The sequence below is a fragment of the Equus caballus genome, chromosome 5 (genome assembly GCF_041296265.1).
Source record: "Equus caballus isolate H_3958 breed thoroughbred chromosome 5, TB-T2T, whole genome shotgun sequence".
In the NCBI taxonomy this organism is placed as follows: domain Eukaryota; kingdom Metazoa; phylum Chordata; class Mammalia; order Perissodactyla; family Equidae; genus Equus; species Equus caballus.
In genome coordinates, this window is record NC_091688.1 from 45,027,989 (window position 1) to 45,051,818 (window position 23,830).

Genomic DNA, 23,830 nt, shown 5'->3' on the forward strand with positions numbered 1-23,830 from the left:
GTTTTTTAAATTTCACATGGCAAGTAAGAAAAAGCAAAGATAGAGAAGGGATGAGATTAATGATAGCTGCCCACTGGAAAGGATGGGGGGAAACAGATCTCTCAGTGAAAGACTCAGAATTGGGAGTATGGGGGCTGAGGGAGAGAAGCCAAATCACAATATTAGTTTTAACATCTTGTTATCATATTCAAGAAACAATACAAACCAAGGATAGTAAATACACAGCCCTCATTCCAGGAATACAGTCTCTCAGAAGCATGAACACTTGAGCAAATGCAGGATGGAGGGAGGAGCGACGGGAGGACTGAAAGGATGTCAGGCCCAGGTTAGAGTGGTAACCTCTCCCCCTCTTAGTGGAGGAGGGACCCTGCCTGCTAGCACCACATTGGAAGGGATCTCCTGATCCAGAACCCCCATTTCTATCTACGAGGAGCTGGAGGAGTAGCTAGACTGGAGACTTGGGGGTTAGAGTTCAACAGCCAGGAGGACCCAGTTCCTGAGGAAAGGACAGTTGAGGAAGGGTTCAGAAGGTTTGGAAGAAGGCTGTCCTCTAAAGAAGACGCCCTCTGCATTCGATGGCCCCACAGCAGCAGAGCAGCTCCTTGCCTTCCACACTGCCCACCTCATAGTTGTAGTCCCAAGTAAGTTCTGTCCCAGCCCGGATTCTCCTGAAGAGGAAGAAAAGGATGGGGTGTGGTGAAGACAGCAGATAACCAGGCGCCTGGGGTTACAGAGTGCGTGGGAGCTAGATAAGAGAAGGAGGAGGCGCCCTTGGAATTTCAATAGCCCCTGCCCCTCCCCAATCCTGGGCTGCTTTTCCTACCCAACCATCCCCTTTCCTGACTCCCTCTTACTTGCTGGCAAAGAAGGCCACCCAGGGGAAGCGAAGATCATGAGTATCCACGAAGACATTCTGGACAAACAGGTTGGGGCTGCAACTGTGCTGTAGGTTTAAGGACAGGATCGAATAAGAAGCAAGGAAACAGAATCTGGCTTTATGGGGTGAGTGAGAGGTGGACAAAAACCGATGCCATTTGATCCTCCCCATCATAGCAGAGAAGTTTTGAAAGAAAGCTACCTCTTTAAGATCCTTTGAAATCAAGAATTTATAACAAGAAAAGTTGAGTTTATATAGTTGTATTAAAAGAACTAGCAATTTGAGGACCACAGGATAATCCAGCATCTAGAGGTGAGGGAGAGGGGTCTCACATTGAGGTAACGGCCCAGGTTGCCTTCAAGCTTGGCATCGATGATGTAGCAAGACTCCTCACCATCGTAGAACTGGCGAGTGTTCTTACGAACAGGAGCGCTCTCCCCTTTTTCCACGGAAGCCATGTTGGTTGATTTAATGGCAATCCCATGGGTTGATTTAAGAGCAAAGCCTCGGGTTGATTTTACTGCCACTTGGCGCTTCAATGGACCTGACAGGAAGGAGAACAGGGTCAGGACCTACCCCACTGTATGACTGGACATTCTACTCCCATTTTCTTTCTTTCTTTTTTTTTTAAGATTTTACTTTTTTCCTTTTTCTCCCCAAAGTCCCCCAGTACATAGTTGTATATTCTTAGCTGTGTATCCTTCTAGTTGTGGCATGTGGGATGCTGCCTCAGCGTGGCCTGATGAGTGGTGCCATGTCCGCACCCAGGATATGAACCGGCAAAACCCCGGGCCACCGCAGTGGAGCGCGCGAACTTAGCCACTCAGCCTTGGGGCTGGCCCCCCACCCCCATTTTCATCCCACCCATTGCAGCTGAGGAATAACAATAAGCTGAGACTCTGAGGCAAAGATTCTAGGTGGCAGTTTTTTCAAGTCGGATTAGATCTGGATAAAAGAGCGGAGGGAAAAAGAATAGGAAACTGGAAAGAAGAGAGGAAGGAGATGGGTCAAATAATATTAACAGTTTAGCTGGAAGTCAGGGAGCCCACCCAGAGAAGCTTCAACTCTTAGGATCTGAATTTTTCCCCCCTACTTCTTTAGCTTCCTTAAAAAAAATCCTTTATCTCAACTTTCCTACTGTTCCTTCCTATGACCCCCCCAAATTCTTCCCGACTACCAGACATGTTCTTCTTGTCCTCAAAGTCATCCCCTTCAGAGCCAGAGGAGATGGTCTGGATATCATCACTGTCAACCGCTGTGGCTGAAGTCTGACCAGCAGTGGGCTTTCGGCTGGTCCCACTTTCCCCCTCACTTTCTGTGCTGCTGGACAGTGTCAGGACATCCTGGGGAAGCAGAAGGGTGAGAAGGAAGAAAAGTAAATGGAGAGGGCCCCTTCAATTCCTTGTTCTTAGCTATGGTTAGACAGGAAAGGGCTGAGACTATACCAAGAGATGTGGGATGAAAATGAGGCAGGAAGTCAAGGCCAACGAAACAAGAAAAAAATCTAACGATACTTATGGTGAAGGACTTGATGAGGTGAGGAGAATGTTCCTTTACTCAGACTCTGAATAAAACAGAAGGCTGGGTAAGGTACAGCTTGAGAAAGTCACTTACATCAGGGTTGGACTGAGCAGAGGCCATGAGTCGTCGGCTCTGATGCATACTAGTCTTACTAGGTGGCCGGCGAAGTCCTTCAAGCTTCACAGGAGAAGGATTATAACCATAATTTCGAGAGCTTTCAGTAACTCTGATGGGAGGGGCGGGAATGAGAGGGAGTCAGGTTATTAGCTGTTTCTTAGGCTTCTTTTGTGGGCTTGAGAGAAGGCAGATTTGGATACAGGTCAAAAAGAGAGGCACTTACATTGACATCTTGTTTCGGTCATCGGGGTCCTGGAAAAGAGAGCAAGTGAAGGGTTAAATGGCTTCATGGTTCTAGGTAACAAATCTAACAATCAGACTTCATCTCAAATGACTCCAAAGACATTAGCCAGTGAGAGGTACACTATCTAGGGTGGGATGTGTGCAGAGAAATTACTCTGCAACTTGACAGCAATGATCATATTCTAATCAGGAAACCCCCCGGGGAGGGGTCTTTAACCCTTCTCAATGACAGGGCATAAAATGTTCATGGAAAACGCCATGGGCAGAGTCTTACAAGGGCAAGGGACACAGTTCACCACCTGTAATGTGGTTAAGTTTCAACATCATTAAAAATCTATTTAAAATCTATTCTTGTTTTTCTACTCTAATAGAAGGAAGCAATGATGTAGATAACTTGAAACAGCAATTAAAAAAACTTACTTACAAACCCTTCACTTTAGAATGAATGAGATACTATTCCCCCCAGCAGGGTGATTTTAAAATAATTTGGTTCTTTAAACAAACACTAGGAATGCGCTGGGTAGAGGGGGGACATAATCAGGTGTGCCACAGAAATATCCATCACGTAAATAATCTACACAGTGAGACTGCATGAAATTTGTCACTGCACCAAAGTTTACACAAAAGCCATTGATCTCAAGAGTTTTCTGCCACTGCTTACCTCTTTCTTGGCCTGCTTGATGTCTCCCTCATCCTTGAAGCCCAGCCCTGAGGTGGAGGCCTTCTCAGCCTCCCCTCTGCCTCCCCCAGCCCGGCCTTCCCCACCTTCGCTAGTCTTGAAAGATGAACGACTATCAGAGTCAGCAAAGCCACCTTCACTGACATTATTGCAGCTCAACCACGAAGCCACCTTATTCTTGGGTGTCTCTTCAGAGGAAGGTGGATTGCAGCCACCTATAGGGATTGATGGAGGGACAGGAATATGTGGGGGCCCAAGGTCTGGAGGGCGGGAATCCTTGGAAGCTGTCTCAGACACTCCATTCTCCTTCTGGCCCCGGGTCTGCCGCCGGGTAGCATAGCTGCGCCATACTGAGCTGGTGCTGAAGTCCTCATCCTTACAGAAGTTATCATCTGAGCTATCATCATTGGACTCTTCTGGGTCTTCTGTACCACTGTTGCCATCTTCCTGGTCCTTCAAGTCTACACCACTGCTGTCAGAGGAACAGGGGGCATCACTCTCATATCCTTCCTTGAAGTTCTCCACACTCTCGATATGGTCCAGATTGGCAAAGTACTCATCACCCATTTCCAGGCCCTCCTTGTCTGCAAAGTCATCTGTCAGGATTTTGCCTGGGAATGAAGAGAATCAAAGGCCTTCCAGGGTTACAAGGATCTTTCAGAAAGAATAAGGGTCATTCCACCACTATTCAGCCCACTGGGACAGAGTCAAAACACCTCCATTATGGTCTCTCATTTCTCTTTGATGATACCTCCTCTTCAGTGTCTTAATTATGAGAGTATGGGGAGCTTTCTGTAGTTTTAAATCTTGCCCTTTCTGCCTTCCCACTTTTACTCTTTACTTTGTTTACCACAAGAGTTCTCAGCTATGCTAAGAGATCTCTGGGTGGAGCAGAGTGACAGGGTAGAGCCATGTGGGAGACAGTGATACAGTGGACTATTAGTCTCTCCTCTGAAACATCACATCCACAATGTCATCCCTTTTTATCCTTGTCCTTGTGAAGCATTTTTGTCCCTTCCTGGCCAACTCAGACATGCAGATCAGTCATCATGTTCTTTACAGAAGAAAATCCTGGCCAATGCTTACTCCCAATTCACATTCAAGCATTTTATTCTTATGTTCAACTTGTCTCCAATTGAATTCCCCACCATGTCCTAACCCCAGAAAGCAATCCTTTTGTTTCATTACCAACCTGCGTAAATACAGACAAAGGAGCCTTTGGCAATGTCATCCAAGCAGCGGATACCCCAACCCTTGTTCTGTGTCTTGAATAGCTGTAGCCGAACCTGTAGTCCATGCTGCACCAACCGGTTTGTGCACATGTTTGGGTCACATTTGCAGCGTTTATTACACTCATAAACTCTGGGGGAAGGTTACAATAAAATCAATCATAACATGATCACCAGAGCATCCGTTAACTGCACAGAACTGTTATAATTCTTATGGTATCATCACTTACTAGGTAATGATCTAACTAAGTGGATTTACTGAACTGTCTATGCTCTTTGATTCATTTGGGAATATTCCCCAAAGAAATAATTCAGAAGGGAGAAAAGTGATTTATACAGATATTTATAGCACTATAGTTAATATTGGTGAATACCAGAATGCCTAACACCTGGAGTAAAGCTAAGCAAACTATGATATGAATACAAATTGAGAGCCATTAAAATAAGTAGATAGGCTATGTCAATTTGTGAAACAGATGCATACAGTAAAGATATGTGAGAAATGCAGAAGCCAATATAATAGATACTGAAAGGGAGTAAAGAGAAGAAACTGGAACTAAAGTTCACGGGATTCTTTCTTTTGGTAAAGCTGATTTTCATTCTTTTATTCAGTGACCATTTATTAAACACCAAGAACTGTGCTAGACACTAGGAACATACAATAATGGACAAGGTCATAATTTCTCCTCTCAGGGGACTCTTATTCTATCTAGTTTAAGGAATTTAACAACTTAGCTATTTGAAAAATAAACTATTGAAGTTAATCAAAGACCTCTAGGAAATATCAACATTAAAGGAAGATAATATAGTTATACTGAGAAAACTGTCTTTTCAGGTATCAATGTTTCTGCTCTATCTCTTGGCTGGCATTAGGATTTTACTTATTTCCTTGGTACGTAAATTTAAGGGAGACATTTATTTTTGAAAAGATGACAAAAGCACAATTAGTTGGTTGATGACATTACTTATATCCCTCTGGACAAAGATGGTAAGAGCAGCTTCTATTTACTGAACATATACTTTGTGTTTGGCATTATGTCAATGCTTATATACATTCTCTTTTTCTATCCTCAAAGCAGCCCTATGAGGGTTTTCTAACTTTAAAAAAAGTATTAAAGCGGGGCCGGCCCCGTGGCCGAGTGGTTAGGTTTGCGCGCTCCGCTGCAGGCGGCCCAGTGTTTCGTTGGTTCGAATCCTGGGCGCGGACATGGCACTGCTCATCAGACCACGCTGAGGCAGCGTCCCACATGCCACAACTAGAAGAACCCACAACAAAGAATATACAGCTATGTACCGGGGGGCTTTGGGGAGAAAAAGGAAATAATAAAATCTTTAAAAAAAAAAAAAAAAGTATTAAAGCATAATATACATAGAGAAAAGTACACTTAAGTCTATAGCTCGACGAATCTTCACAAACTAAACACACCATGTAACCAGCACCACATCGAGAGATAGCTTGGTTAGGTTTCTTAAAACCCCACTGGGGATAGGGGGTATTAGTGTTCATATCCTCTGGTTATAACTGATAAAGCAGGATAAGCTTAGAAGAGACAAAGCCAGAATTTGAACTTTGGTCTAATCACCACCATATGAAACTTTCAGAGTAGCTATACTGAGTATCATTCATTCATTCAACAGAATTTGTTTGAGTGATTACTATGTGCCAGGAACTGGGTAAGTTAGCTGCTTGTGGTACAACGGTGAGCAAGACTGACAAGGTTCCTGCTCTCATGAAGCTTACATTCTAATGGAAAAGACAGAACAAAACAAGTGAATAAACGAAAGCAGTCACAGATGCTATAAAGGAGCCAAACAGGGTACTCAACGAGAATTAAGGGAGTGAAAATGACCTGGTTTTAGAGCAACCAGGAACGGTCTCTCTGAGGAGGTGAGATTACAGCTGAGAAGTCAAGGTTAAAGAAGATAGCCAAGCAAAGAACAGTGGAAGGATGCCAAGAAGAGGGGACAGTATGTACAAAGGCCCTCGAGGTAGGGTGGCAAACACTGGGTGAACTGGATCCAGGAAGTGAAGACTATCAGTGTGGCTGGAATAGTTCTGGAGCGAGAGAGATAACAGGAAGGGGCCAGATAGTACATGTCTTGTGATTTAAGATTAAAAGTCAGAATAAAATTCAAAGTGCACGGGACGCTATTAAAAAGTTTTAAGCAGGGTAGTGACATATTATTTGTAGTTATTTGAAAATATTTTTATGAAACATTTCAAACATGTAAAAAGGAGATAATGAACAATCATGTAGCTACCACCCAGCATTATCAAACATAAATATTGGTACAAGATTCAAATTTTTTGTTTATAATTAAAACATAAATGATACACTGATGCAACCAAAGCTAATAACTGCCTTTTCCTTTGTTTAGTTTTCAATATGCATTCAGCACAAACTCATCTCCTGTTTCCCCAGTACTCTCAATCTCCTCTGAAAATACTCAGACACATGAGGTTTTCTAGCAAACCCATTTTCCCAAGTCTCTCTTGTGGCAGATCTGACCCGCTCTCACGCTGGCTGCCCGCTACATGCAGTGCACAGCTGTGAGCCTGGAAGCCCCTTCACTCACTAGCATGTGGAATTCCCCTCACTCCTCTTCTGAGTTGGATCCTCCGTTTCCTGGATCAGTACGCCTTCCTCTCTCTTGACTTTCCCCCCATTTTGGTAAACATCTCCAGTTACTTTCTGAGAAGAATAATGGAAAATTTTGAGGTATTTTATGCCTAAAAAAATGTCTTTAGCCTACTTTAACACTTAACTGATTATTTGCCTGGGTTTAGAACTCTAGGTTTGAAATAATTTTCCCTTAAGAATTCTAAATAGATTCCTCAATTGCCATGTGTAGCTTCCAACGTTATTTTGAGAAGCCTGAAGTCATTTTGAGTCTGTATTTTTTTGTGCTCTATTGCTCTTCTCTAGAAGCATTTAGGATTTTCTCTTTGTCCTCAGTGTTCTGTGGACACAGTGATCATATTTTATTACCACGTGTTTTAGTGGGCATCTATTTTGATCCATTATGCTGGGACCTGATGGGCCCTTTGGTGTGGAAACAGACCCCTCAATTATGTAAAAATTTCTGAATTATTTCACTGACCCTTTTCTCCTCTCTTCTTCTGTTCTCTGTTAATTATGTATCTTGAACACTAAGCTTATTAGTTCACATGTTCATATATAACCAATTTGCCATATCACCTCCTCCTCTTTCATTTCCTCTTCTTTCCCTGACCTGTCTTTTTTTTCTGGTGAGGAAGATTGTCCCTGAGCTGACATCTGTTGCTAATCTTCCTCTTTTTGCCTGAGGAAGATTGGCCCTGAGCTAACATCTGTGCCAACCTTCCTCTGTGGGATGCCGCCACAGCTTGGCTTCATGAGCGATGTGTAGGTCTGTACCCAAGATCTGAACCCACAAACCCTGGGCTGCTGAAGTGGAACGTGTGAACTTAACCACTATGCCACTGGGCCAGCCCCTCCCTGACCTGTCTTCAATCTCACATGTTGGCTCTACCTCCTCTGTTCAATTTCTAAATACTGGAGAGCCCAGGGCTTACTCCTGGGATCCTTTATCTTACCTATTATCAATATTCTCTTTGGATAAACTCATCCGGGCTTTAAATACCACTCCTGTGCTGATGATTCCTAAATCTTTATGTCTAGCCCTTACACTTTTCTCCAGCAATCTCACTACCTTCTTGACATTTCTCCTCAGATTGTCTAACATGCACCTCAAACTTGACATGGCCAGAACAGAAGCTGAATTTCACTCAGACCTGCAATTCCTCTGGTCTTCCATTTCAGTAAAAAGTACCAACATCCACTTAGCTGCTCAGGTGTAACATTTAGGAATCATCCTTGATTCCTCACCTTCCCTTATACTCCACAGTCAAACTATCAAGTTGTGTAGCTCCACCTCCAAGTGCATCCCAAATCTATCCTTTCCTCCTCTTTTTGCTGAGGAAGACTGGCCCTGAGCTAACATCCATGCCCGTCTTCTACTACTTTATACATGGGACGCCTACCACAGCATGGCTTTTGCCAAGCAGTGCCATGTCCACACCCAGGATCCGAACCGGTGAATCCCAGGCCGCCAAGAAGCAGAAAGTGTGAACTTAACCACTGCGGCACCAGGCCAGCCTCGTATCCTCTTTCATCTCTACTGCCACCTTCATTCTAGTACAAGTCCCAGCAACAAGCACCTCTCACCTATATTCCTGTAATTATCTCCTAACTGGACTTATAAATTCTACTTTTGCTACCCTAAGATCTATTCTCCAAAAAGAAGCCAAAGTAATCTTCAAAAGGCTAATCACATCATTTGCCTGCTTAAAATTCTCTAACAGCTTTCTACTGCACCATGAATTTGATTCTAATTTTTGTTCTGATTTACAAAGCCCTATATAATCAAGTCCCTGCCTACTTCTCCTTTATGTACTCATCTCACTTACCAGAATAAACTATGATCTGTTAGGACATTCATACAGCTATGAAATTAAGGTCATCTTTTACCACCATAGAAAACTGCCAAACACTATTCAATCATTCTATGTCTTTACTTCAAGGAAAGTCCAAGGAAGAAGCAATTGCTGGGAATTCAGTAAAAAAGATTTAATTGCCCATTTCAGTTATTCTATTTTTGGTTCCACTTTTTAGATTCTGATGGTTCCTACAAGCTTAGAAAAACACGAAGAGTCTCGGAGGTGCTTCACTTTCCCCTGACTACTTACCCCGTGGGCAGACACTCTTCTAGTCTCTTGTACTGGTAGCCAGAGTTAGGGTTAATTTGGCCGCCTGGGGTGCAGGCTGTAGCCTGGATAGTTAGTTGATGGCAGGCACACTTGGACCTGTATGAGATAGAAGGGTACAACAGCTAAAGCTGTGAGCCTTTCTTTAGAGGCAAGAAGTACTAATAAAAGGATGGGGATAAGGTAGTGAAACTTCTTTTTCTTCCCTCATACACCTGAATGAGAAAGGAAAAGACAGAGTAAGAATATGACAGAGGGAGAATAAGATAAAGAGACAGAGAATGAAACAAAGTGGCAATTGAAAGCATAAGGAAGGGAAATAAAGGAAAAGGAAAAGAATCAGAGAAAGAAACAAACACAAGACACTTGTACCCAAGGTTATGCAGTGAGGCCAAGTCAGAGCCCTGCTTCTCTATCTCACAGCTTTCATGGAGGCCTTACCGCAGGAGCTCCAGCTGAGGGAGGAGTTAAGGGAGGTGGGGAAAGGGAAAAGGAGTGCAGATACAAAGCAAAGGAGGACGTGGAAAGAAAGGCAACCACAGTGAAGTTGGAGGTGGGGCCAGGGACTCCCCTGCCAACTCACTTGTCCCGGCACCCATCCTTGCAGTCACAGCCAACCAGAAATTCAGGGCCTGTGTTAATGAAAACACCCTTGCCCGGGATTCGTTCCTTGCTGTAGGCCACCTGGGGTGGGGGAGTTGTGTCAATCTCATTGACACAGGATAGGGGAACATCTTCCTTCCCATAGGTGATGTCCAAGATATAGTAAAAAGGCTTATAGGGCTGAAACTTCCGGTCCACAAGAACATACGGATCCAAACAGAACATCTCCAGGAAGAGAAAGTCACAGCCAGTCTCAAAAAGGTATCGTTCGATCTCCTGCATTGTCCGAAGGCAGAGGCCACAGGGTGTCTTATAGATAACATGAAAGCCCATCTTGCGGTTAACTCGGCGCCGGGCTGTCATCCGCCGGAAGTCATACAGCAGTGGAACTAGCAGAGGGTTCTTGCCCCGGTATTGCTCACTTCTCATAGGTCTGACTCGAGACAGACAAGTATAGCTACAGACATGAGGTAAGTAGAAAAGTTTCTCCATAGGGGCGCGGTAGGAGGGTTCCGCGGGGGCCCGCTCCAGCATGCCATGGAAGGCTGGAGGCGCTGGAGGCGCTGGAGGGGCTGGAGGAGCTGGAGGGGCTGGGGGTGCTGGGGCAGAGGTTGTTGAGCCTAAAGGTGATCTGCAAGTGAGATGCAAGAGATCAGATAAGACGGCAACAGGATCTCTCTGTCATATAATTACCCCTCCAGCTTGCTAAGCCACTTCTCTAATCTTTCAAATAGCTGTGCTCTTGTAGCTAAAGATGACACAAGATTTTTCTCTTGCCCTACCAAACCTGGACAATGAAAATGGCTTGGTTTACTCTTCACTGACTGATAATACCTCTATTTCAACAGTGTACCTTTTCCTAAAATTTTTTTGCCTGCGAATTATGGAAGTAGAGTCTGGTCTTCTACCAATTCTTTTTTTCCTGCTATGTGTCCTATAAATGTCCCTACTAACTCCCAGGATGCCATGAAAGAGACTATAGTGCTCCCTTTCTATTGTACCAATGATGATACCACATTCGATGATAAGTTTTAACAAATGACTTTCTGGTGATTTGGTATTTCTAGCCACCTAGTTTCTAATTCAATTATTTTTATGTTCTGTTTCCTGGAAATTTCCAAGGTTAAAGCTTTCTTTTCAAGTCCAAATTCTTCATCTTTATAACCTTAACCAAGCCCCTAGGAGCCAAGGAACCTCTCTATACAGTGACCACTCAGTCCACACTGCCAATCCCCCAACAGACAGTCTGAGATTTTCTCACCTGTACGTCTGGGTGATCCCAGGTTTCCCACCAGGGACATTTTCACTGAGTGCAGGGGACGTAGGGGAGGAATGACCAGAGCCCACAGATCCTGGCCGGAAGGAAGTGCTCTTTTTGGCTACCTGCTTCCGTGATTGGGCAAGCTGGCTTTCTAAGCTTCTAGCAGATTAGAGAAGAGATCACACAGTAAGGGATACAGAAAATACAATATGAAAGAAACTGGTGAAAAAGAAGGAACAGCACTCACTCACTGTCACCAGCCTGGGGGGACAGAGGTGGGGCAGGTGGGACAGGTTGGACAGGTGGGGCTGTAGGCTGTGAGGGCTCCACTGGCTTGAATTGGGTTCCAGTACTGGTCAGATCCTGGGTGTACTGGACCACAGGGCCTTTGCTCCTCACAGCACCTATAGGAAAAAGGAAATTGACCATTGAGAAGATGACAGCTGTGTCACTTATATTCATGCACATGCGTGATCCTCAATTTATATAATATCAAAACGCAGCAATAGAAACATTTTGAGTAAGTGCTAAGACCATCAGTTCTCATTATTTACACTAATGAGTGGAATGCTGGCATAGGCTGGCTTTGACTTAAATAATAGGACTTTATCTTCCTGCCTCAGACAATTTACATTAGTAATTATATCACCCTTTGATGAAGATTTTCAAAAATGCATTCTTTGATCAACTAATGTTGTCAGGAAAAATCAACCAGAAAGTATGCCAGGAACATAGAAAAACAAGAACAGTTTGGGCTTTAAAAAAATTGACCATAGATAACACACAAAGCAGATAATCCTGTGGATAAGAGAGGTAACTACTACCACCAATATCCCTAACCTAAGCCAGTTGTTTCCGATTTTTATGTGGTTGTTTAGAACGAATCAGAGTCATAGCATGTGAAGGCAGCACCACAAATCCATCATCACTACTGGAAACAACTCAGGGCACACGTCCTGTTTCCAATGAGTCAGTAGTGTCATCCTGGTAAACAAAGGATAACCATTGTATATAATCTCCTTTGCTGGTGTATCCATTTCTTTCCTCCCCCAGGGTATCTTTCAGGACATACCCATATTTGGACGTGTCCTGAGCTGTCCCCCTTGCTTCTTTTCCAGTGCAGACGCCGAGGATGTCTTCATGCTGAACATGGGCTCCAGCCGTGTAGAGCCTCGATAGATCCATTCACATCTTTTGTCATCCTAGGGGATTGGGAGGAAGGAAGGGTGGGGGAAATGAGTTAAAAGCTAGAATCTATGTTGCCATTTGTAGAGAATATACACTATGTGCCTCCTTTCGGGATCTCCCTGATGAACCCCAAATTCCCTATCTCTTCAATAAACTTATGTGCCAGGCTTCATGACAGGCATCAGGAAGACAAAGAAAAACATATATTCCTTGTTTAAGAAATTACAGGAGAGGGGCTGGCCCCGTGGCGGAGTGGTTAAGTTCGTGCGCTCCGCTGCAGGTGGCCCAGTGTTTCGTTGGTTCGAATCCTGGGCGCGGACATGGCGCTGCTCATCAAACCACGCTGAGGCAGCGTCCCACATGCCACAACTAGAAGGACCCACAATGAAGAATATACAACTATGTACCGGGGGGCTTTGGGGAGAAAAAGGAAAAAGTAAAATCTTTAAAAAAAAAAATTAAAAAAAAGAAAAAAGAAATTAATTACAGGAGAGACAGGTGTTTGTACTGAGTATGAGAGATGTAACAAGGATCATAAGGCCTTAGAGACAAATGGCTGAGATAGCTCAGAGAAGAAACATAATTCTAAGAAAGGCATAAGAGGGGAGAAAAGGATAGGTACAAGATCTTAGAGTTAAATTAGGTCTTGAGAGATCATCAAGACCTCCAATTCCAATTCCAAAACCCTAACCCTGGACAAATGGAACTAGCTGCCTTCTCTGCACCTACATACAATGTGAATACTCCTAGAGAAAAAAATACCCCCATGCAGATTAGTGTCATAACTAAAGTTAGGGAATTTATTTTCAACAACCACTTACAGAGGAACAAAAAGAAGAACAAAGTAAATTCTGACCCCAAATAGTGAAAACAGATAGGAAGATAAGAAAGAGGGAAAACTATAGAGTAGCTACAAAATCATCCTCATTATTGCCTCCTATGCTCCCACATCCCACCCTGACTCCTGCCTCCAAAAATCGAGGGAAGAACAGTACCAGGAAGAGGATCCTGACGAGGCTGCCATCCACCTCCTCGACTCGGGACTTCCACCATGTGCCTTCCCACTCTGTCTTGATAAGCTGGCCACTCTTGAGCAGCACCATGGGGCGATTGGGGTAAGCAGTGATATATTCCTCTATGAAGTCTCGGCAGGAGATGTCTTCTATGTCCTCCCAAGTCTTTTTCACTGTCCCAAGGAAGAAGCAGGGCTGAGACAGGGCAGGTAGGGCATGTCTTGATAGGGAAAAATGGTTGGCAAGGAGATGTTTGGTATTTTTCAAGTTGGGAGGAAGAGAAAAAATAAATGAAATCATAACCTCAAGAAAGGAACACCAAGACCACCTAAAAGTATTGAATCTAATGTGTAAATGCACATACAAATCAAGTAAATACTAAATAAGCAACATGCAAATATATGTGAGTCACTCATTTCATAAAAATGGATGTTTCTCCTTAGGAAAATTCAAGTGCAAATTCTTGCGAACTTGATACAAGTCTAGAGGTAATTAAAAAAAAGATCAGGTGGTATCATGAAATGGATAAAAAAAAAATTTATCCTTCCTTCTCATTCTCTATCAGGCTTTTAAGGGAGCTTGAATGCATGTACTGCCATGTTATATGGAAATACAGCAGTATTAGTTGACTCTTCTGCAATTAAAAACAGTTGCTTCTGCAGGAGTCTGTCCCCAAGGCAGAATCAGATGTAGCTAAAGCCTCCATCTAACACAGTTTCTGTAGAAAGCACTAAGCAGACTACAGATTTATACAAATGTTAGATGAAGCATGAGACTAGGAAAGAACTAACATCTTCTCAAACCTAAATCACTCAGAAATGAAATAAAAACACATCTACAATATGACGTAGATCTACCCAAGGTCAGTCATGATCTGGTGTCTCGCTCTGGATATAAACACCTAGTACTAAAGGTGAGCAATAAAACTGTATCTCCCAAAGGACATTAATCAAACTCATGCTCTTCGAGACTGAAGCTCCAAAAACATAGGGTTTTTCACTTGGTTGTCTTAAGAGGAAACACAAGGTAGAGGAGGAAATGGATAGAACTCTGGAAGAAAGGAGGGACACTCACGTGGCCGGCAAATGGGATACAGTTCAGATTGTGTGACATAGGAAGCATAGCCATCATCAAAAAAAATGAGAAACCTGTAAGGAAGAGTGATGGCAGAAAGATCAGGGGGTTATGATATTTAACATAACCTACGGAAATTATCTTACAGCTTCCACTCCTCTGGGTCACAAACAGGACACGCTCCAGGGAACATGTTCCAGTGTACTACTTTCTCCTCTTATTTTTTCTTCCCAGACTGAGTTAAGAATATTCCCTTAATCTAACCAACGTATCCCTACTTTTTCAAAAGCTATTTATTCTTGTTCCACTATCAGATTTCTATTCTACTGAAAACCATTTAGTCCCCATTTCACTTCTTCCTTCTTATGAATTCCCTATCCCCCTATTAATCAATCCTCATTACCCTCCTAGTTTTCCTCCAAGTTTTCTCCTTGAGAAAAGGAAAAAAAAAAACAGAAAAAGGAGAAGGAAAGAATCACCCACGTGACACCTGTGGCAAAGAAAGAGAAAGGGTTTCTGGCCACTGGGGACTAAGAACACAAAAGCTAATTGTGAGATCCGGACTATGGCTTGGAACAAGGCAGGTGTTGTGCTCCCGGCCTCCACTCTCTTTACAATCCTCTGTCCAGGTACCTGAGCTTGTTTTTGACGTTTGGTGTCTCAGCTACAATGCCAGCATAGAGCCAGACCTGATTCCCATCTTTGTATTTGGCCACCACTCGACTGCCCACATACAGCTTGTCAGCAGGAGGGTGGTAATCATAGGCAATATGGTTCCCCGACAGTAAACTCTTTCCTTTGTTGTCAAATTTCACCTTGTACTTCTTTCCTGGCCCTGAGTAAAAGGGAAAGATAAACAAAAATTTTAAAAACTCATCAGTTTCTGTGTAAATCCTGGCTGCTAGGTGACAGACAAAAGGCAAGGCTGTGGGGAAAAGAAACAATCAGCAATGGAGACCTGCAGGTTGCCTTTCATTAGTTCTTCCTCTAGCTTGAACATACCAACCGTCTGGATGGCAATAAGGGTGCCTTTGTGCCATGTTTTAGTTCTCTTCTTGCCCAGGATGCGCATGCTGACTATCAGGTCACCATCTTTGCTCAATTCTCCAGACATCTGACTCAAGGTTCCTATGGAAGAAAGCAAAGTGTTTCTAAAGAGATATGGCATCGATTGGGGAGAGAATGGAAAAGTAAAGAGGCTAGTTGGGTAATCAAGCAAAATGGGGTAATCTTTGATCCTTAGCCATTTTTGCTGCTCTCTTGGCCAATGGCAGAAACAAAAGACACAGGTGACTCAACTGTTCATGTTAACAGGAAAACCTGAATAATTGCAATTCACATGTAACTCAAGAACATCTCACTTTAACCAAATGTTTCCAACTCCGTTTTTTTTTTTTTAAGCAAGATTAGCCCTGAGCTAACATCTGCTGCCAATCCTCCTCTTTTTGCTGAGAAAGGCTGGCCGTACTTTATACGCAGGATGCTTACCACAGTATGGCTTGCCAAGCAGTGCCATGTCCGCACCCAGGATCCGAACCAGTGAACCCTGGGCCACCGAAGTGGAAAACGCACACTTAATCGCTGCGCCACTGGGCCAGCCCTCCAACTCCTTATTAACAACAATATTAACTACCACTCATTGAATGCTATGTAGCATTTATAAAACATTTTCCCATAGGAGATTTATTAACAGCCCCATTCAACAAACAAAGCTTCCTTGAGACCTCTTTATATGAGTCTGAGTTACTCTCTTCTCTCTAATCCCCATCTAGAAGTAGTCGTCATGAGCATGGGGCTAAAAAGGTATTTGGATAAAACCATCACAGACTGGAAAATCAGCAGACAAATGACTTAAGCAGACAACAAGGAAAACAAAATCACAAATCATCTTATACTGACTTATACAGCCTGTGGTGTTAAAAGAACTCAACAGAGGTAGAGAAGGATTCTGAGATGCTAAAACAAAGCTAGTTATTCATGAAATCTCTGTAGGAATTCACCCCCAACCTGTAACAAGGCACCTCCTGACCCTAACCTTTATGTAAATCCTGGGAACTGCTCTTCTTGTTGACAGCATCCATGAACTTCTGGACATCTTGAGCCGACTTTCTTAAGGCAGCCATAGCTTCACGGAGCTGTGAGGAAGAGGATGAGGGAGACAAATTTTAAAACAGGTGTATGGGTTAGAAATAACTTGAGAATAAGAACTTGTCTTTCAAAAAACAAAACAGAATGAGCTATGTTTGGAAGCTTACGGTTACTTTATCAGGCAAAACTGCCCTTTCTTACAAATTTGGTTCAGAAATCAGCTTTAGGGAGCTCTCCTTGACTAATCTCACCTAGATGATCTCTACCAAACTCTACGTTCATATAGTGCTCAGTGCATTTATCTCTAAGTATCCTCTTTCGCATTCTTAGAACATCTACTAGAGGACTACAACCCACAAGGCTGATTACAGGATGAATGATTATCAATGGCTGAATCGACTGACTGGTCAGGCCACAAGCTTGTCCCATTTTCAATTCTTATCTCTCACCCTTCCCTTACCTATTCCAACTCACCTTCTGGTCTTTCGGAGTTCTGCTCCCAGCATCACCTATGGATGAGAAGTCTCTAATGAGTGTAAGAGACTTATATCAGAATTTCCAAGAAATCAGGAACTAAGCTACTTAAAAGCATCATTATGGAAGCATTATCAGTAACAACTGAAAACCAGATATAGATATATATATATACATATGTCAAAGTACCAAGAGAGTCCAGAAAGACACACAGCAAGGAGGTGACAGTGCTTACCTGGGCAAAGAGTACTGAGACAGGGAGTAGTCTAGGAGATTTGGGGTTTTCACTGTATATTTGAATTTTTATAATTACTTATGGATTATATGAATGATTTGAAAAATGGGATGTAGTCAGTGAATTAAGCAAAAATGTTTACTCTTGAGCACTGCTGAGCAACAGAATTTCCTGCTATGATAGAAATGTTCTGTATCTACACTGTCCAATCTGTTAGCACTTGCCTACTAAGTACATGAAATGTGGCTAGTGCAACTGAGGACATGAATTTTAAATTTCATTAAAAAAATTTGTTTTTAAATTCGGGTATAATTCATATACTAAAAAATTTACCCTTTTAAAATGTTTAATTCAGTAGTTTTTAGTATATTCACAAGGTTGTACAACTGTCACCACCAATTCCAGAACATTTTCATCATCCCAAAAAGAAACCCCACTAATAAGCATGGGGTTTCTTTTTGGGGTGATAAAAATACCCATTAGCAATAACTTCTCATTTCACCCTCCCCTCAATTCTCTCAGTAAGCACATATCTACTTTCTCTCTCTATGGATTTGTCTATTGTGGACATTTCATATAAATGGAGTCATACTATATGTGGTTCATCATACAAGGTTCATCTATCACGCAGCAATTATCAGTACTTCATTCCTCTTTATGGCTAAATAACATTCCAGGGTATGGATACACCATATTTTGTTTACCTATTCATCAGCTGATGGACATTTGGGTTGTTTCCACTTTTTGGCTATTATGAATACACTGATACGAACATTTGCGTATGAGGGTTTTTTTGTGTGTGTGTGTGATGAGGAAGATTCGCCCTGAGGTAACCTCTGTGCCAATCTTCCTCTAATTTTTAGTATGTGGGCCGCCAGCACAGCATGGCTGCTAACAGAGCAGTGAAGGTCCATACTCAGGAAGTGAACCCAGGCTGCTGAAGTAGAGTGCGCTGAACTTAACCACCATGCCACTGGGGCTGGCCCTCATTGTATGAGTTTTTGTGTGGACATACGTTCTCTTTTCTCTTGGGTATACTGCTAGGAGTGGGAGTGCTGGGTCATACGGTAATTCTATGTTTAACCTTTTGAGGAAGCGAAAGACTTTTCCAAAGTGGCTGTACCATTTTACATTCCTACAAGGAATTTAGAGGGCTCCAATTTATCCACATCTTTATCAACACTTGTTATTCTCTTTTATAGCCATCCTAATGAACATAAAGTGGTTTTGACTTGCATTCCCCTAATGACCAATGATGTTCAGCATCTTTTCATGTACTTATTGGCCATCTACACATCTTCTTTGAAGAAATATCTATTCATATCCTTTGCCCATTTTTTAACTAGGTAATTTGTCTTTTTATTCTTGAGTTGTAAGAGTTTTTTTAAAAAAAATTTATTTTTTATTGCAGTAACAGTGTTTATAACATTATACAAATTTCAGGTGTACATCATTACATATTTTGATTTCTGTGTAGATTACAACATGTTCACCACCCAAAGACTAATTACAATCCAGTACCACACACACGTGCCTAATCACCTTCCTTCCTCCCCCTTTCCCCTCTGGTAACCACCAATCCAATCTCTGTTTCTATGTGTTTGTTTGGTGGTGTTTTTATCTTCTACTTATGGGTGGGATCATGTGGTAGTTGACTTTCTCCCTCTTATTTCACTTAGCATAATGCCCTCAAGGTCTACCCATGTTGTCACAAATGGCCAGATTTCATCGTTTCTTATGACTGAGTAGTATTCCATCATGTATAAATACCACATCTTTATCCATTCGTCCTTTGATGGGCACCTAGGTTGCTTCCAAGTCTTGGCTATCGTGAATAATGCTGCGATGGAACACAGGGGTGCATATATCTTTATGCATTCATGTTTTCACGTTCTTTGGATAAATACCAAGCAGTGGAATAGCTGGATCATATGGTAGATCTACTTTTGATTTTTTCAGGAATCTCCATACTTTTTTCCATAGTGGTTTGTACTCCCACCAGCAGTGTATGAGGCTTCCCTTCTCTCCACATCTTCTCCAACACTTACTGTTTCCTGTCTTGTTAATTATTGCCATTCTGACAGGAGTGAGGTGCTATCTCATTGTAGTTTTGATTTGCATTTCCCTGATAGTTAATGATGTTGAACATCTTTTCATGTGCCTGTTGGCCATCTGTATATCTTCTCTGGAGAAATGTCTGTTCAGATCTTTTGCCTATTTTTTAACTGGGTTGTTAGTTTCTTCATTGTTGTGTGAGTTCTGGAAAATACTAGACCCTTCACATGTCACATAACTTAAATAGCCACATGTGAATAACAGCTACTGTACTGGACAGTGCTGTTTCAGAGATCTGGAACATATATTTAAAAATGGAAAGCAATGGTGGTAATCATTTCACAATATATACAAATATCAAATCATTATGTTTTACATTTTAATACAATGTTATATGTCAGTTACGTCTCAATAAAACTGGGGAAAAAAGGTAAGAAAAAATAAAAAACAAAAATAGAAAGCAATGTAAACATTCTCAAATAACAAAATGGTTAAATAAACTGTAACATATCTAAATGAGGTCATAAAGAATCTTCAATAACATGAGGCAATGCTAGTTATATATTAAGTTTTAAAAATTAGGACACAAAATTATTTATTTGATATGAACCCAACCTTGTAGAGAATACACAGACACACACCTGTGCATGTGCACACATTTCTCAAAAAGCTGTGAATATGGTGTTTGATTAAATATGTGTTATCTTAGAATTCAACAGCTTTACTGTAAAAGGCTTCAAAACATATACTTTATATATGAGGAAGGATAGTTATTAATCTTGTAGGGCTTTTATTTTTATTTTCAAAATACATCCATGTGGTAAAAAATTCAAACATAATAAAAGGACACACGGTGAAAAATAAGTCTTCCTCCCACTCCGCTTCTAGTTACTCTCCTCAGAAATAACCAATATTTATCAGTTTCTTTTGTGGCCAGAGATACTCTGTAAACGTACACACGTATTCTTGCCCCTGCCCCATCCTTTTACTCATACTCAACATGCAGTTTTTATGTTGCTTTTTGTCTCCAGGCTTAAAATATCCAGGAAAGTATTCCTTATCAGTACCTAAAAATCTGTCTGATTCTTTTTTTCCCCATTTTTTTTACGGTGGCAAAATACACACAACATAAAAACTACCACCTTAACCATTTTTAAGCATACAGTTCAATGGTATTAAGCACATTCATATCATTGTGCAACCATCACCACCATCCATATCCAGAACTTTAGGTCATCAAGCTAAGACATGGGGAACAGAACAGCGGGAGCATAAGGGAGTACAGGAGACATCAGTTCAAAGTGATCAAGGTAGTAATCTGTGCAAAAGGCCTGAATTAAATGTCAAGCTCTGCTAAAAATATAAGCAGAAACTTTATGCCAATAAATGGAAACCTTACACAAAATGGATAAATTACCAGAAAACTACAAATTACCAAAACTGACTCAAAGAAATAGAAAAGCTCTGCACAAAGAAAACAGAAACCTCCATCACTTTATGGGCAAATTCTATCAAACATTCAAGGAACAGATAACTCCAATCTTGCAAACACTTCACAAGAATTAAAACAAGAAATATTGCCTATTTCATTCAACAAGGCCACCAAAATCTCATTATTAAAAACCACAGAAGGATAGTCCAAAAAATAAAGAAAGAAAATTATAGGGCTATCTCTGTTACAGAAGTGAAGATGTAAAAATCCTAAATACCAGCACAACAAATCCAGCAATGTTTTAAAAAGATAATATCACATTCAAGTTGGATTTACCCAAGGACTATAAGGTTGGCATAATATTAGAAATTTTAATAATGTAATTCATTACATTACTAGATGTAAAGGAAAACACAATAAACTTACTAGAGGTAAAAGGTATATTCAATAAAATCAACATCTGTGATAAAAATATCACCATCATGATAAAAACTCCCAGCAAACTAAGAACAGAAGACAAGTTCTATTACCTGATAAATGACACATACAAAAACCTGTAACAAGCAATTAGCCTTAATGGTCTAAGTCGAAAACATTCCCTTTAAAACAAGTAACAAGACAGGGAAGCCCATCATCATCACTCACATTTAACATTATACTAAAGGTCCTAGCTGGTGAAATATGACAAGAAAAATAAAAGACTTATCTTTCATAAATAAAGGAAAGGAAGAGAAACTGCAATTATTTTCAGATGACAGTCTACATAGAAAACCTAAATGAATCCATAGAAATAAAAATTTACTAAGATTGCTAGATACAAAAATCAATATGCAAAAGTCAACTGCATGTCTATACACCAGCAACAACTAATTAGGAATGTAGTTTCCCAAAAAAGGTATTTTTGGGGGCCAGCCCTGTGGCCAAGTGGTTAAGTTCGTGTGCTCCACTGCAGCGACCCAGGGTTTTGCTGGTTCAGATCCTGGGCGTGGACATGGCACTACTCATCAAGCTGAGGCAGCATCCCATCTGCCACAAGTAGAAGGACCCACAACTAAAAATGTGTAACTATGTACGGGGGGGCTTTGGGGAGAAAAAGGAAAAAATAAAATCATTGGAAAAAAAGGATATTTTTGTGGCTACTGAAAGTGTGTAAAATCTCACAAAAGATGTGCAAGCTTTCCACAGAGAAAATCGATCAACCTTACTGAAAAACGTTAAGGACTAAACAAATGGTTTTTGTGTAGAAGAATTAAATAGTACGAAACTATCAACTATCCTGAAATTCATCTTTTAATAATGTCAATAGTTTTTGGGTGTTCTTTTGGTGGGGGAGTGGGGAACATGATAAGCGGACTCTCTCTCACACACACACACACATATATAAGTACAAGAAGTGAAAAGAACCAAGACATCTGTGAAGAAGAACAACAAACTGAGGTTACTGGCATTAACAGACATAAAAACCTATAAAGCCACAGAGATACAGTATAGAATTGATATAGGAAGAAATGACACAAAATGAAACATAATAGAAAGCCCAGAAACAAACCCACACACGTATACAGAAATAATTTATGATAAAGTAGGCAATGTAAATCAGTAAGAAGGGACTCATTTCAATAAGTGGTGCTAGAAAACTACTTAACCATATGAAAAAAAGAAAATGAGTTTTTACCTCAAATACTATACAAAAAATAAATTCCAGGGGGTCAGCTCTGTGGCCGACTGGTTAAGTTCACGCGCTCCACCTCAGCAGCCCAGGGTTTCGCTGCTTCGGATCCTGGGCGCGGACATGGTACCGCTCATCAAGCCATGCTGAGGCGGCATACCACAAGTAGAAGGACCCACAACTAAAAATACACAACTATGTACCGGGGGGCTTTTGGGAGAAAAAGGAAAAACAAAATCTTAAAAACAACAATAAAGCTTTAAAAAAAAAATAAATTCCAGCTGGATTAAACATTTAAATGTGAAAGGCAAAACTATGAAACTTTCAAAGGCAATAGAAAAGAAAATCTTTATAGCCTCAGGGCAGAAAGGATATAAGAAGTAATGATCATAAAAGAAAATGATGAAATTAGAACTTCTGTTTATCAACAAATAACATAAAAAGTAAAGATAAATCATAAGCTGAGAGTGATATTTGCAACTCCTAAATGCAAAGTTAGTACTTACATAAAGATTTCCTATGAATCAAAAAAAGACACATGAGCATTGAGCAAACAAGCAAGAGACAAGAACAGACATTTCAAATAAAAACTACAGATGACTCACAAACACATGAAAAGATTCTCAGGTTCACTAGTAGTCAGGGAAATCCAATTTAAAATTGCAATACCAACTGTTGTCAAGGATGTGGGGCACAGAGCACTCTCATCCACTGATGGTATAAATATAAACTGGTACAACCACTTTGGAAAGCTGTTTGGCCAGTAACTATCCAGCAAGGTTGAAATTTCCATATCCTAAGAACAGCAGCTCCACTCTTACTGTATATATCTTAAAAAGATTCTTGCACGTGTGCCTCAGGAGTCATGTTCAAGAATATTTAGAGCATTATTTGCAATTGCAAAAAAAACTGAAAACAAATGAAGTGTCAGGTGTCAGGAAAATAGATAAATTATGGCATATTCATACACTGGCATACCATACTGCAGGAGCAACTGTACTAAGCATCACCCATCAGCATGATGTTGAAGAAGTGACTGAAGAATGCATACAGTATATATGATTCCATTTATATAGTTCAAAAATAGGAAAAACTACGGCACTTCTGATAACAGTGATGTGAAAAGGTTGGACGATTCCCCTCTGCAGAAAACAAACAAAAAACTGGACAAAATTGTCAAAAACAATCATTTCAGGACACTGGAAATTGACAAAAGGCAAACAACAGATTGAGAAGTATTTATTCATGAAAAACTGCTAAAGCTTCTGATAAGAAAGGTGGGAGTCAATGGACCTCTTGCCTGGAGCAGCTCCCATCCCTATTCT

The 23,830-nt window shown here is 41.2% G+C and overlaps 1 protein-coding gene across 7 annotated transcripts in view; it reads right to left on the bottom strand.

Annotated features, from left to right (window-relative positions):
* Positions 1-161: 161 nt before the first annotated feature.
* Positions 162-23,830, bottom strand: part of SETDB1 (SET domain bifurcated histone lysine methyltransferase 1) — a 32,966-nt gene continuing 9,297 nt past the window's right edge. For 2 of the 7 annotated variants that reach the window (XM_005610163.4, XM_005610162.4), the window contains exons 4-22: positions 17,115-17,149; positions 16,588-16,687; positions 15,555-15,680; positions 15,186-15,387; positions 14,553-14,626; positions 13,461-13,651; positions 12,350-12,479; positions 11,525-11,681; positions 11,278-11,436; positions 9,997-10,647; positions 9,396-9,512; positions 4,630-4,799; positions 3,420-4,048; positions 2,739-2,767; positions 2,492-2,624; positions 2,055-2,220; positions 1,210-1,421; positions 855-943; positions 162-668 (exon numbers count right to left, since the gene is read on the bottom strand). In XM_005610163.4, the coding sequence (XP_005610220.1) occupies positions 551-668; positions 855-943; positions 1,210-1,421; positions 2,055-2,220; positions 2,492-2,624; positions 2,739-2,767; positions 3,420-4,048; positions 4,630-4,799; positions 9,396-9,512; positions 9,997-10,647; positions 11,278-11,436; positions 11,525-11,681; positions 12,350-12,479; positions 13,461-13,651; positions 14,553-14,626; positions 15,186-15,387; positions 15,555-15,680; positions 16,588-16,687; positions 17,115-17,149 (3,488 nt within the window). In that variant the 3' untranslated portion in view covers positions 162-550. Of the gene's footprint in view, positions 669-854; positions 944-1,209; positions 1,422-2,054; positions 2,221-2,491; positions 2,625-2,738; positions 2,768-3,419; positions 4,049-4,629; positions 4,800-7,243; positions 7,360-9,395; positions 9,513-9,996; positions 10,648-11,277; positions 11,437-11,524; positions 11,682-12,117; positions 12,262-12,349; positions 12,480-13,460; positions 13,652-14,552; positions 14,627-15,185; positions 15,388-15,554; positions 15,681-16,587; positions 16,688-17,114; positions 17,150-23,830 lie in introns of those variants that run through there. The other 5 variants (XM_070268292.1, XM_070268291.1, XR_011439215.1 and 2 more) reach the window with 4 other exon arrangements.